The sequence below is a fragment of the Lithobates pipiens genome, unplaced genomic scaffold (genome assembly GCF_037356315.1).
Source record: "Lithobates pipiens isolate NorthernLeopardFrog02 unplaced genomic scaffold, aLitPip1_a1.2 Scaffold_28, whole genome shotgun sequence".
Taxonomy (NCBI): domain Eukaryota; kingdom Metazoa; phylum Chordata; class Amphibia; order Anura; family Ranidae; genus Lithobates; species Lithobates pipiens.
Window position 1 is genome coordinate 8,132,251 of NW_027507789.1, and position 14,344 is coordinate 8,146,594.

Here is a 14,344-nt window from a genome sequence, read left to right on the forward strand (position 1 = left end):
CAAGTTATTTTTTTTTTATTTTTTTCAAAAACAAAAATGCACAATAATAACATTTTATATAAAACTGATCTCTTTTACACGTCTTAAAAAATAAGACTATATACATTCTTTTTAAAAGTGGAAATCCCCAGTAAACAAATATACATTTTTATTATAAATAGAGTAACATTAAAAAAAAAAAAACATGATCCTAAAAGTGAAAAGATCCAGGATTTGCCCGCACATTACAGGTGCCAAGTAATGGCACGACCAATCATTTGGCAGAGATCGGCGTCACGTTTCCAGTGGATATTTTTTTTTTGTGTGTTTCTGCACTCCGATCATTCCTTTCCCATAGCTGCCTGCAGATGGAAATAATGAACATGGTCAGTGTAAAAGCAGATCGATCCGAGATTCAAATATTACAAATGCGTGAAAGAAAACATGAAATCCACAGTGGCCGGAATATATTGTGCGAGGCCCTACCAATTGTGTAAAAGCAGGCAGAAGCGACACGGGGTTCACAGAACGAGGAGCCCCAGAATGTTCAGGATAAGTTGAGAAAGGTGGTTTTTCAACGCTCTTTGGGTTTTGTAATCCCAAGCAGGGCCGTCTTTAATATTGATTGGACCCTGGGCAAACCCCCCCCCCCATGCAGTTTTGCTCTCCACCTGCTCAAAGACATACAATAAATAGCAGCTAGACTCAAAATCAGTTTACTGAATCAGATCAGGCAGCTATTGCAATTGGTTGCCAGAGGTTATAGTGTCATCATTACCGCTCACTGACTGGTTGCTAGAGATTACAGCACAAATTACAGCTCACTGATTAGTTGCTACAGCACATGATTCCTGCTTGTTAGAGATTACTGTGGATATGACCTCAGGGGGGATATACCTATCAATGCCGCCGGCCACCTCTATTTACAATGGCGCAGCTATTTACATATGAATGCCGGTATTTCACATGTAAACACGGGTTCTGCAGGAGAGTCGTCTGTACACAACAATAGGGCAGAGCTAGGCAGCATTAGTAGCAGCACTTCACACTGAGATATCGGGACACAGCACAGGACTAAAATCTCAAGGGACGAGGGAATTGAAACCAGGATAGTTGGCAAGTATAAAGCAGCTACTTTGGGCACCACAACAATGACAGGGCCCAGGGCAGCTGCCCCTTTTGCCCTGCCTTAAAAACGGCCCTGATCCCAAGTTTGGGATCCAGAGTGCAAAGGCTTCAAAGAGTATTGGGTGGGACGAAGCCTTTATCCCAGTGTCCAGGTCTTGCTGGAGACCAGCAGGGTGTGTGTGCAGGTGTGCACAGCCCTTATAATCAATCAAAGACTTGACAGCAGGTCAGGGCTCCCGTTAGGAGACAGGTGTCCTCTACTCAGGAGATCATACGCCAAGCTGGATTCAGAAAGGCCTTAGTTTGAAGAGTAGCAAGAGGACCAAGCAAGTCTAGAGGACCAAGCAAGTCTAGAGGGTGTGTGCAGCCATTATAAATTATTTTTTTTTTGTTTGCTATAAAAGTAGGAAGAACTCTAGATCACTGAAGAATAGCTTTGTCACTGAAGGCAACTCCGATCCCTACACAGCTATAGCGTCACCCCCTCACCTATCCAAACGATGCAGAATCAGGCTCCCCAAGGAGGCAGGAGTGACAAAGGGATACCAGAGGAATAAATTAGTGTTCTCACTACTCTCTTAATGTTCTTGTCGTTGGCAAGTTGCCATTGGTAATGTGACATGGCCCTTAGGTTGATAATTCGGATTATAGTATGACATGGGCCTTTGGTTGAACAGTTGCCGTATCATAGTGTGACATGGAGCTTAATATGAAGGGAAGCAACATAGTATGACATGAGCCTTTTGTTGAAGAGTTCAGAGATCATTGCATGACATGGGTCTTAGTATGAAGGGAAGGATCATAGTGTGACATGAGCTTTTGGTTGAAGACTTGATAGATTGTAGTGTAACTTGAGCCTTCAGTTGAAGAGATAGATCATAGTGTGACATAGGCCTTTGGTTGAAAAGCTGATGGACCATAGTGTGACATAGGCCTTTGGTTGAAAAGCTGATGGACCATAGTGTGACATAGGCCTTTGGTTGAAAAGCTGATGGACCATAGTGTGACATAGGCCTTTGGTTGAAGAGCTGCTGGATCATAGTGTGACATAGGCCTTTGGTTGAAGAGCTTCTGGGTCATTGTATGACATAGGCCTTTGGTTGAAGAGCTGCTGGGTCATAGTATGACATAGGCCTTTGGTTGAAGAGCTGCTGGGTCATAGTATGACATAGGCCTTTGGTTGAAGAGCGGCTGAATCATAGTGTGTCATGGGTCTTTGGTTGAGGAGTTGATGGCTCATAGTGCGATATGGCCCTTTGGTTGAAGAGCTGCTGGATCATAGTGTGTCATATATCTTTGGCTGAGGAGTTGATGGCTCATAGTGCAATATGGCCCTTAGGTTGAAGAGTTGGATCGTAGTGTGACATGGGCCTAAGGTTGAAGAGTTGATGGATCATAATGTGATATGGGTCTTTGGCTGAAAAGTTGACAGACCATGGCGTAACATGGGTCTTGGGCTGAACAGTTAAAAGGTCATAAAGTTTTTTTTATTCAAAGCTTTTTTAGCCAAGTTCAGTACAAGAACTGAAAAAGTCCTCCAGTTGTCAGGAACTAAAGCTTCTAAATCTTACCAGTTAAAGTTCTTCATGTTAAAGAGGAGGGCCGGTTATACAAAAAAAAAAAAAAAAAAGTCAGCAGCTGCAAACACTGCAGCTGCTGACTTAATCAACACACTCACCTGTCCAGGGTGCCCGCGATGTCGGCCGCCCGAGGCCGACCCGTCCCTCGGCTCTCGGGTCCCGGTGCTGCCATTCCTTGTAAAGGGAAACAGGCAGTGGAGTCTTACGGCTTCAGTGCCCGTTTCCTACTGCGCATGCGCGAGTCCCGCAGCGCTTTCTGAATGGGACGCGCTGTGTTCTGGAACACACAGTTCCCAGAACACAGCGCGACTCATTACCCAGAAGACGCCGCGACGAAGACAGAAGACAGAAGATATCCGCGGAGGAGGAAGTAAGTAAAAAAAAAAAAAAAATTTCATTTTTTTTTTTTGTATTTTTTGTAATTTTTAATATTTTTTTTGTTTTCAGGGTGGCCCTCCACTTTAGAGATGAACTGCCTCCATTTCATTGCTAATTTATTGGGTCTATTGGGAATAGTCAGGTGTGTGGGCTACAATGGCAGACTCACCCTGGCTTGCAGTGATTTCTGACCCCGGTGAATTCTGCTCTTCCTCTCATATACTGAATGGAGTCTTTCAATCAGGAAGCGCTTATCTTCACCTTCCTAGGACAGACAGGAGAAAGACAAGAGTTAAACACCCACCTTGATTAAAGCTGAACTTCAAGGAAGACAGTGCAGGTGTGTATTACTTTAGACATAATTAAATGCTTGCTTACATACAATCGGTGTCAGTTATGCATCATCAGTGTTTAGATGGGGAAAGGTGGAGGTTTTCTATAGTTTTAATACACTCCATGCCCAATGGTGACAATGCTGATCCTGCACAAATACAGTACAGGAAAGGAAGCTGGTTACTGGCAGGATCACAGGTGAAAATAAAGGGAAAAAAGCCTAATAAAGAAAACCAATGCAGCCATCACTTCTAGGGACTGGTAAGAGGCTAGAACATATTTTTGCAGTTGGCTGTACACAAGTGGCGGCCCATCCATTAGAGGTGCAGGGGCGTCACCCCCCTAAACCATGTGCCTTCCCCTTTATCTACATGTAGAGCATCGGACGTATGGATTCCAATGTTTGTTTGTTTTTTGTTTTTTTGAAGCACCTGATTAGAGCCCGAGGCTCTAATTGGCTCCAAAAAACGATTGGCTCTGGGAGCCCTGAACCCACCCAGTTGTGTGGCAAAAGCAAATTAATATTTGCTACTGTTTTCCTAAATCTCCTCCCGGCCAATCAGGAAATGGCTCCCGAGATCCGACTGGCCAGGCAGTCTTAGGACTCCACTTTCTGTTCATCCGGGAGGAGAAGCAATGGCACGGCTCTTCCTTCCCCTGCCGCCCAAGGTATGGTCCGTCTAATGCCGAGAGGGTTGATATTATTATGCTTGCAGCAATCGCCACCTTCTCGTCTGCCGTCCGTCTCCGCACTGGGGGGGGGGGGGGCATGCTTGCAAGAGGTTACCATATCCCTGTTTAAAAAGTACTGTAATGCATGGTAGGGCTTAAACTTATCCAGAGCTGCCAAGGACTTCTCATGGCTATGTACCTGTCATTTACCTGTTCAGTAATGCCATAAACCTACACAGTGGCAGCTGAAGGTGAAGATAGACTGCTGTGCAGTAATTGGGCAGAGAGGAATAACAGCAGGTCTGTTGCAGAAGATATATTTTGTAATCAGCACAAAAGAGAACAGCAAGGCTAGGTTCAAACTTCCCGTGCGTGGGGGCTGGTGACATTAGTTTGTCACCCCCCCCCCCCAAAATACTTAACACCAGCCGCCACTGCTGTACACATTGATTTGTGTCCCACTGGCAGCAATCAGGATGGGCATCGGTGATGCCAATATGTGCCACAAACCAGTTCTCTCAGAGGTGGCAATCAAATCTAGACCTCCCTCACCGAATAGAATAGAACAGTGAAGGGAACCCCTGAGGATGCCCCATAGGACAAAACACTTTGGGTGGACGGATGCCACACACTGGTAGTAGCCTTGTATGTTTTGACTGGCTTGCTTCAATTATTTGAAATGTTATCGAACATTATCACGCCATTTGGAGCCTTTCTATATTTGGGGGGGGGGGGGGGGGAATTTAGAGAGAATTTTCCAACCCTTTGGATTGCAAAATGTTGGAAAGCCTAAAATTCTGGATTTTTTTCTATGTGCAAGTGTTGTGCGTATTGACCGCTATCTGTGAGGTCTTACTTTCCGGTGAGCAAGAAAGATTTTTGTGCATGAATTTTCTCACGTCTCGTGGGGCTAATGCCCAGGATTTTAGGATTGGACTTTTTATATTGTTATGGAGGATATGGCTTCCCAATGTGAGATGCCTATTCCAACATTTGAGTCTATTAATATGAGGTTGTGTACAATTACTTTACATATCGCTGTTTTTCGCTGGCTATTTGTAAGTATTAGTGTAGACTAATCTATTTACTTTGTAGGAATAACAACACGTGCTCACCGCTAATGGTACAGTGCCTTGAAAAAGTATTCATACCCCTTGAAATTTTCCATATTTTGTCATGTTACAACCAAAACAGTTAATAATTGTTCTAGGCACTGTATGTAAGATACCTAAGAGATGACTAACAAATGGACTTACGTTGGCGATCTGCTCCTTCAGCAAGTTGATAACTTTTCTCTGTCCATTTACAATCTGGATATGGAAGTAAATGACCACCCTGGAAAAACAATATAACCCTTAGAATATTTCTAACTTTAGATTACAGGAAGTAGAACGCCTCTCGGTTCCTCTGTGTACATGGAGAATGCTACACTACCGACCCAACCAAAGTTTGAATATAAGTGTAAGACAGCCTCAGCCAGCCCTGTCCCAAAAACCACCCCACCCCGACGTGTTTCGTCCTGCCCACCAAGGCTTAGTCATAGAGGTCACCTCTCTGCACCTTGTAGTAGTTTGTCACATTCAACAGGAAATGTTCAGAAACATTTAAAAAAGTCTCACCAATCATCTATGTATCTTTTGGAGCTCTGAAGTTATTAGTTGGATGAGTAGCAAAATGCTCAACAGATGAAGTTCATTTGAATGTGACCAACTATTATTAGGGGTACCTTGTCCTGGATATAGTTACATAGTAGGTGAGGTTGAAAAAAAAAGACACAAGTCCATCAAGTCCAACCTTTATCTACTTGTTCACCGTAATTTCAGTTTAATTCTCCTCTTCCATGTATACATTTGCATTTGTTCTCATCAAGAAACAAGGCCATGACTTAACCTGGTGGAACCAAGGGTTTTACCTTGTCCTAGATCAGTGATGGCGAACCTTGGCACCCCAGATGTTTTGGAACTACATTTCCCATGATGCTCAACTACACTGTAGAGTGCCTGAGCATCATGGGAAATGTAGTTCCAAAACATCTGGAGTGCCAAGGTTCGCCATCACTGTCCTAGATGGATAAGAACCTTCACAAACAACTTTATTTAATCAACCTCTACTCGCAAAATCGACTTGTTCACCATAGTTCCATAGATTAATTCTGGCATTTGTTCCCACCAAGAAGCCAAGAAATTGACTTAGCCTGGGGGAGCCGACCTCTATTGAAGGGGTACCTTGTCCTGGATGGACGAGAACCTTCACAAACAACTCGATATATATTTAACAAATACCCACACAAAATCTACTTGTTCACCATAGTTCCACACACTAAGCCCTTGTACACACGGTCGGAGATTCCGACAACCAAATCCGTCGGATTTTGTCCGATGCATTTTGTCTGAAACTGTTGTATACACACGGTCGGACGAAGTTGTCGGAAAATTTGATCGTTCAGAACGTGATGACGTTATTTCGTTACGACGGGACTACGTTCAGGCTAGTAGCCAATAGCTTTGGTGTATGAATTTGATCTGAGCATGCCTGGCACTTTGTCCGATTGGAATTCTCTACACATGATCGGAGTATGTCCGATCGGAGCATTTTGTCGGAAAATATTTCCGGCAAGTTGGAAAATTTGGTCCGACGGATATTCCGACGGAGACAGTCCGATGCAGACCACACACAGTCGGAATATCCGACAAAACGCTCCAATCGGACACATTCCGTCGGAATCTCCGATCGTGTGTACAAGGGCTAATTCTCCTCTTCCATGTATAAAAATTTCCCTGGCACTCATTCCCACCAAGACATGACTTAGCCTGGTGGAGTAGAAATCTACTGAAGGATGAGTCCACCTGCTCTAGCACTTCTAACCCAAACCATTGATTGACCCTTTAAGTGTATTCATTGAATTAGTTTTTTTCTCTAGCAGAGATGTGTTGATTATCCAGTACCCTCCACCGACTCACAATAGGATTGAAGATGCCACGTATATGAACAAAGTATTCTCCCAGAGGTAGTGGTGGATCCAGCTGACCCAGCTCAGGCGAGGGTTCAAGACTTCTAGCTGCCTGACGTAAATTTTGCCAGCCTCATACATTGTGCTGAGAGAACGAAAAGGACCGCAGGATTTTGAAGGCGTTACCCTGTCAAAGAGAGAGGGGTGATGTCACTGCATATTATATGATAGGAAGTGTGTAATGGTTCGGTACATGATAATTTGTCCTTATTTTACAAGTTTAACCCATTAGCTCACAATCTGAACATTAATGTTCTTCAGCAGATTTCCCCATCCTGTGGAAGCATTAGTAAATGTCCTCCCTTTGAGACCACCAGTCGACACGTTGCCTTGGTATTGGTATAGATAATTAGTATAGATAATTCATGCTGATTCGAATACATTTGGTTCGGACATCTAGGCATCGGTGACCTCTGGTCGGGAAAGGGTTAATGTGGTTGTAAACCCTTACAGACCACTTTTACCTGCAGGTAAGCCTAGATTAAGGCTTACCTGTAGGTGCGAGAAAGATCTCCTAAACCTAAAAGATATTTGCAAAAGACAGGCACCGCTGTCTATGGCGCATGAACCGTAGACAGCAGCGCGCAGGCGCACTGAGCATGCCGTTGCTAACAGCGATCATGCCGTTGGTGGCGGCTCCCGTGCACGTGCGCAGGAGTGATGTCATCGCAGCTCCGGCCAGTCACAATGCCGGAGCCGTGATACCCGAAAGTCACTCCAGATATAGGGCGGCGTCGGAGGAGGACAACGAGGGTCGGTTCGTGGGCTTCCATCTCAGGTAAGTTATTTTTAATGAGATAGTATGCTATGAATACTAACACATTATGCCTTTGCCTTGCAGGGTCTATTTTTTTTTTTTTTTTTTTTGTAGTTTGGCTTTACTTCCTCTTTAAAAACAACAAAAAGACCAAAATGTGAAGAATCATCTATTAGCTGCATTGCCCTCTACAGGTGTACCTTGATACTGCAGTCCTAAGGACAGAGCCCGACCCTAAGCACAAAGCTCTGATTTTTTTAGATACAGATATATAAATAAAAATTTTGCACAGGGCTCAGCTCTTGGGGTGTGGTACTGATGTAAACTATATAGAGTAGCTCATATACTAATATAAATATATATATTATATACACACACACACACACACACACACTAAATACATGCATTTCTTCTACTTACGACCACACAGTATAAGAGAGGAACACAGACGCCCCGAGAAAAGACGGAAAGCAAAGCAGAGTCAGAAACACCGTGCTCATATGAGAGGCCCTCCATGGCTTGCTGGGCGATCGGCAGTTCCGCATCAGGCTGGCCTACAAGAGTTTAAAATGAGATCTTATTTAATTAAAGCAGTTGTAAGCCTCTGAAATGAACAAAGCAAATCTCTCTATAGTGTGCACTTGTCTCAATCCATAATGTGGCTCCTATCTGACCTCTCCTTCCTCTTCTATCTGCATCAGGGCTGGACTGGGACAAAAATGTGGCCCTGGACTTCATCCAGACCGGGCCACTTTAATATTTCAAACACACACAAAAACAGCATATATATGCTGTTGGGGAGTGGGGTGGAGTACACAGAGGGACAGTGTGGGTGGAGGACACAGTTGAACACTGTGGGCGGTGGAGGACACAGTGGGCGGTGGAGGACACAGTGGGGGGTGGAGGACACAGTGGGGGGTGGAGGACACAGTGGGGGGTGGAGGACACAGTGGGGGTGGAACAGGAGAGTATCACGGGGCCTCTTGTGATTCTGTTGGAGCCATTACTGTGACAGGCTGTCACTCAAAGTGGCCCACTGAGCCATCAGCCCACTGGGAAACTCCCAGTAGTCCCAATGGTCAGTACATGCCTGATCTGCATCAATCACTTCTGACAGGTTTTGTTGAGGCCACAGAATCCTGGGACATCCCTGCCCCCCCCCCCCCCCCCTCCAGCACACAGAAGGTGGTTGGCAGCCTCAGATGTGTATGCTCCCATACGAAAATGTGTAGAGGGGGGTGTATCCTTTCCCTCCACTCAGGTCTCAGATTACACTCAGCTCTCCTCTCTAGCCTGTGCAGTGTGTAACCCAAGATCCTCACCCCCTGTCTGCTACAAAAAAAAAAAGCTTTTGACCTGTGTGTTTTATAAGGCTGGTCAGGGGATAAAATTATTGAATTAGATGATGGGAGGCTCTCCTAAACCAGGTCCTGAGTACCTAATACACATAAATAAGACAAGCAAGAGAGGGAGCCTCCATCTAAGCTTACACTTAGATGGAGGCACCCTCTCTTGCTTGTTTTCTGCAGATAAACAGATACAACTTACATAGGAGGATTGTAATTCAGAGATGTACTAAATGCACATGGGCTGAGTTTTGCTGGTTTTCTAAAGAGAAGGTTCTGATAATTAGTGGATGTTGGAACAACCCCCCCCCCCCCTCAAAAAAAAGGTTGAGAAACACCGATCTAGATATACCAACCACAGAGCACCGTATTCTGTAAGTCTACTGCGGTTCTGCTAGGTGGTGAACACATTTTCAGACTTTGGGTATGAACAGGTGTGTTGCTATGGCTATTTTAGTTATCTTTATAGCATACATATCAAGAATGATTCATTTTGGTTACATACTTGGTTTTTAGAAGCTAGGCTTTTTCTATTCATATGCTAATGAACTGGTTTGACTGGTTTGTGAGCTCAGGACAGGAAGTGATGCTACAGGAAGTAGGGGAGGGGGGGAAAAAAAAAAAGGGGAAGAAGACTCCATCACCAGGAAAAACCAAGTTAAGTAACCGTTTAGTGCATACCTTGTATACTTTGAGCTAATTTGCTGGAAGGAAAGATAGATTGTGCATGTGTATAGTGTATGCATATTTTGTGATACTCTCTATGTTGTGTATATTTTTTTTGTACAAGTGAGCAGAGCTCTTTTGTTTAGTAAAGCAAATTAATATACACTACATCGTTTTTTTAGGCTTCCACCCATTTACACCAAAGTAATCTTAAAACTTAAAGTAAAACTGAAAGGTTGGGGTTTTGATGGTAATAAAAAGGGCAAAAGATAAAATATTTCCCACTTGAAAAGTAGATCTCTTACCTTTTTGACATAAAAAAGCAGAAGTAACTTCAACATCTGGATGACGGGAATTAGAGGACAAAACAGAATACCGAGCCTGCAACCCCAAAAAAAAAAGAAAATAAATAAAATTGCATCTAACTCCAAACACTTAAATCAATATGTTATTGTGCATAGTGGTTCTAAAGTCAATTAAAAGTCGTTAAAGTCACCATTGGCTCCCGCTGCTGTCAATCAAATTCTGTAATGAGGGTGAAGGGGGGCGGGGCCAAGCGATGCTCTGTTTCTATAGATGCAGGTAGCACGGCTCAGGATCGAGCCCACACAAGTGCCCCTATAGAGAACGGCTTCCTATGAGGGTACATGCCAAACAGGAGGAACCAAGAGTGCCGACAGGGGACCCCATAACAGGAGGAATAAAGCTGCTCTGTGCAAAACCATTACACAGAGACGGTAAGTATGGAAAATTTGTTATTAAAGCGGAGGTCCACCCTAAAGTGGACCTTCCGCTCATTGGAATCCTCCCCCCCCCTCCGGCGCCACAATTGGCACCTTTCAGGGGGGAGGGGGGTGCAGGTACCTGTACAGTACAGGTATCTGCACCCACTTCTGGGATAGCTCTCTGCGGAAAGGGGCGTAGATTACGCCCCTTTCCGAAAGTCCCCCGCTGCCTGCTGGGAAACACACAGATCCCAGAGGCAGCGGGGACCATCCTTATTGCGCAGCGCGACTCGCGCATGCGCAGTAGGGAACCGGGAAATGAAGCCGAAAGGCTCCACTTCCTGATTCCCATACCCAAGATGGCGGCGGCAGCACCCGAGAGACGATCGAGAGATCGGCTTCGGGTGCCGACATCGCGGGCGCGCTGGGCGGGTAAGTGTCATTATTTTAAAAGTCAGCAGCTGCAGTATTTGTAGCTGCTGGCTTTTTAAAAAAAAAACAAAAAACGGCGGAACTCCCGGCGGACTCCCGCTTTAACCACTTGCCACTCGTCATCAGAACAATAAGTGAGGGGAAAAGAAATACAAGAAAGGTATATCAAAGCTGATATTACTAATCTTAAAGCGGTAGTAAACCGTGGCTGACTAAAAAAAAATCCTGTAAGACAATTGGATAATGTGCTAGTATGCATCGCATACTAGCACATTTTGAAATACTTACCTGGGAACGAAGCACTCCAGCGGCACGCTGACATCTTCCTCGGTTTTTCTTCCGGGATCATGCACTCCAGCTGTGCGATTGGCCGAAGCCGCCATGACGTCACCCCCGTGTATGCTGGACCTTCAGATCGCATGCACCGGTGACGTCACCGGCTGCATCCAGGTTAAATATCTCCTAAACAGTATTAGGAGATATTAATTTTACCCACAAATAAACCTTATTATAAGCTTACCTGTAGGTAAAAATCTGGTGATGAAACAAAATCAACCTTTTCAAAAAAAGGGGAAACTTTAAAAACAACTTTCCAGTTTAACCACTTGCTTACTGGGCACTTAAACCCCCCTCCTGCCCAGACCAATTTTCAGCTTTCAGCGCTGACGCACTTTGAATGACAATTACGCGGTCATACAACACTGTACCCAAATGAAATTTTTATAATTTTTTCCCACAAATAGAGCTTTCTTTTGGTGGTATTTAATTACAGCTCGGAGTTTTATTTTTTGCTAAACAAACAAAAAAATGCAAAATAAAAAATAAAAAAAAATCATGTTTAATAGTTTGTTATAAAATTTTGCAAACAGGTAATTTTTCTCCTTCATTGAAGTGCGCTGATGAGGCGGCACTGATAGGCTGCACTGGTGGGCACTGATAGGCATAGTTAAGGCGGCACTAATAGGCACAGATAAGGCAGTACTGATGGGCACAGATAAGGCGGCACTGATGGGCAAAGATGGGCACAGATAAGATGGCACGGATGGGTGGCACGGATGGGTACCACTGATAGATGGGACTGATGGGCACTGATAGGTGGCACTGATAGGTGGCTCTGCTGGGCACTGATGGGCGGCACTGATGGACACTGGTAGATGACACTGATGGGCACGGATATGTGGCACTGGGGTGCAGCACTGTTGTTGAGGCAGATTGTGGGTGGCACTGATGGGTGGCACTTATTTATTCCTGAGGGGGGCAGGTGGGCACTGGTAAGCTGGCCGTGATCGGGACTGATGTCCCGATCACGGCCGCCGGTGATCGGCTCTTTTTTTCTCTCCTCGCGCTATCAGCACGAGGAGGAATAATAGCCGATTACCGGCTCCGTTGTATCACATGATCAGCTGTCATTGGCTGACAGCTGATCACGTGGGGAATCGACCCCTTGCTCGGATACGTGATCAGACGAGTCTCATAGACTCGCCGATCACAGAGCGCGCCGCGCACGCGCCCCTCAGGGGGCGCGCAGGCCGCTCGTGCACGGGACGACGTCAATAGACATAGTCCCGGCAAAGGAGGTCCGCGCTGTAGCCGTCATTTGGCTATAGCGCGGATCTCTAGTGGTTAAGGGATCCCTCTGCTAAAAATGACTATATCTACATCTCGAGACACATTAGTGTGATGGTCAGTGGGAAGAATGCTACTTACACTTGTGGTCATTGGGAGGAATTACTCCCTAATGCCGTGTACACACGACCGGACATTTTTCGACGGACTAGGTCCGCTGGTCTTCCTGATGGACTTTCTGACTTGGAAACGGACTTGGCCACACACGACCGGACTAAGTCCCCGTACACACGGTCGGACATTCCGACGGAAAATGTCCAATTGGACCGTGTTGTCGGATAATCCGACTGTGTGTGGTCTGCATCGGACTGTTTCCGTCGGAATATCCGTCAGACCAAATTTTCCAACTTGCTGGAAATATTTTCCGACAAAATGCTCCGATCGGACATACTCCGATCATGTGTAGAGAATTCCAATCGGACCAAGTGCCACGCATGCTCAGATCAAATTCCTACATCAAAGCTATTGGCTACTAGCCTGAATGTAGTCCCGTTGTAACGAAATTACGTCATCACGTTCTAAAAGATCGGATTTTCCGACAACTTTGTCCGACCGTGTGTATGCAACAGTTTCGGACAAAATCCGTCGGACAAAATACAACGGATTTGGTTGTCAGAATGTCCGACCGTGTGTACAGGGGCTTAGAGCTGGGCTATAAAACTTTCGGACAACATGATCCGATCGGACTTTTGTCCGATTGTGTGTAGAGAATTCCGATCTGAAAAAGTGCCACGCATGCTCGGATCAAATTTCTAGACCAAAGCTATTGGCTACTAGGCTGAACGTAGTCCCGTCGTAACGAAATAACGTCATCACCAACGGATTTTGTTGTCGGAATGTCCGACCGTGTGTACGGGGGCAAAGTCCGTTCGAAAGTCCGTTCATTTTGAATGTGATGATGTAAACGAGACTAAACAAGGAAGTTCAATAGCCAGTAGCCAATAGCTGCCCTTGCGTCGTATTTGGTCTGTTGGACTAGCACGAAGACGAGCGGTTTTCCCCGATTTTTAGTCCATCGGACTTGAGTTCGTCGGATAGATTTGAAACATGTTTTATTTCTAGGTCCGTCTGACTTTTAGGGAAAAAAAAAGTCCTCTGGAGCCCACACACACGATCGAATTGTCCGATGGATTCCGGTCCGCCAGACCAAGTCTGCCGGAAAGTCCGGTCGAGTGTACGCGGCATTACAGTTAACTAAAAAGATCAATGGTGTCAGTGGGAACTTAACTGAGAGGGAGAAGTTGCTCATTTGCTCAAGGAGACCCCTAGCAACCTCCGGAGGGACCCTGGAGTTGCATGAAACCCTGGTTTAAAAACCTTGGAGCAGACAATTAATGGTTGAATAGGCAATGGAGATTAGGTGTTTTAGGCACTTATGGTCCAGGAATGTCAGATCAGGACTAAGCAGGGTTTGTTGACCTGCCCCCATCTCCTCCTGGCAAAGAATGTAGGCAGAGGATGAGCAAACAAACCCTGCACAATCCCGATCTGACAGCCAGCTGCGTCCCCGGTGCGGGTCCCTGATACCCCAATCCTATGCCTGTCAAAAGTATTCCCTGTCTGCTTCCCCTAGGCTCCTCCTCAACTGTGCTGAGCAGGGGTATTCAGGGGGCGGCAGGGGTAAGATCTGTTCTAGGATGGGAAATTTTTGTGGGGGGGCAATTGTGCTGGGGGGTGGGTGGGACGTAGGCCCGTCTTTAATATTGATTGGA

General features: G+C 45.4%; 1 protein-coding gene across 2 annotated transcripts in view; it reads right to left on the reverse strand.

The window, feature by feature from the left end:
• Positions 1–14,344, reverse strand: part of TMC6 (transmembrane channel like 6) — a 54,794-nt gene continuing 40,450 nt past the window's right edge. For both annotated transcript variants that reach the window (XM_077458644.1, XM_077458643.1), the window contains exons 16-21: positions 10,155–10,230; positions 8,258–8,391; positions 7,031–7,207; positions 5,327–5,405; positions 3,235–3,330; positions 1–341 (exon numbers count right to left, since the gene is read on the reverse strand). In XM_077458644.1, coding sequence (XP_077314770.1) covers positions 321–341; positions 3,235–3,330; positions 5,327–5,405; positions 7,031–7,207; positions 8,258–8,391; positions 10,155–10,230 — 583 coding nt within the window. In that variant the 3' untranslated portion in view covers positions 1–320. The remainder of the gene's footprint in view (positions 342–3,234; positions 3,331–5,326; positions 5,406–7,030; positions 7,208–8,257; positions 8,392–10,154; positions 10,231–14,344) is intronic.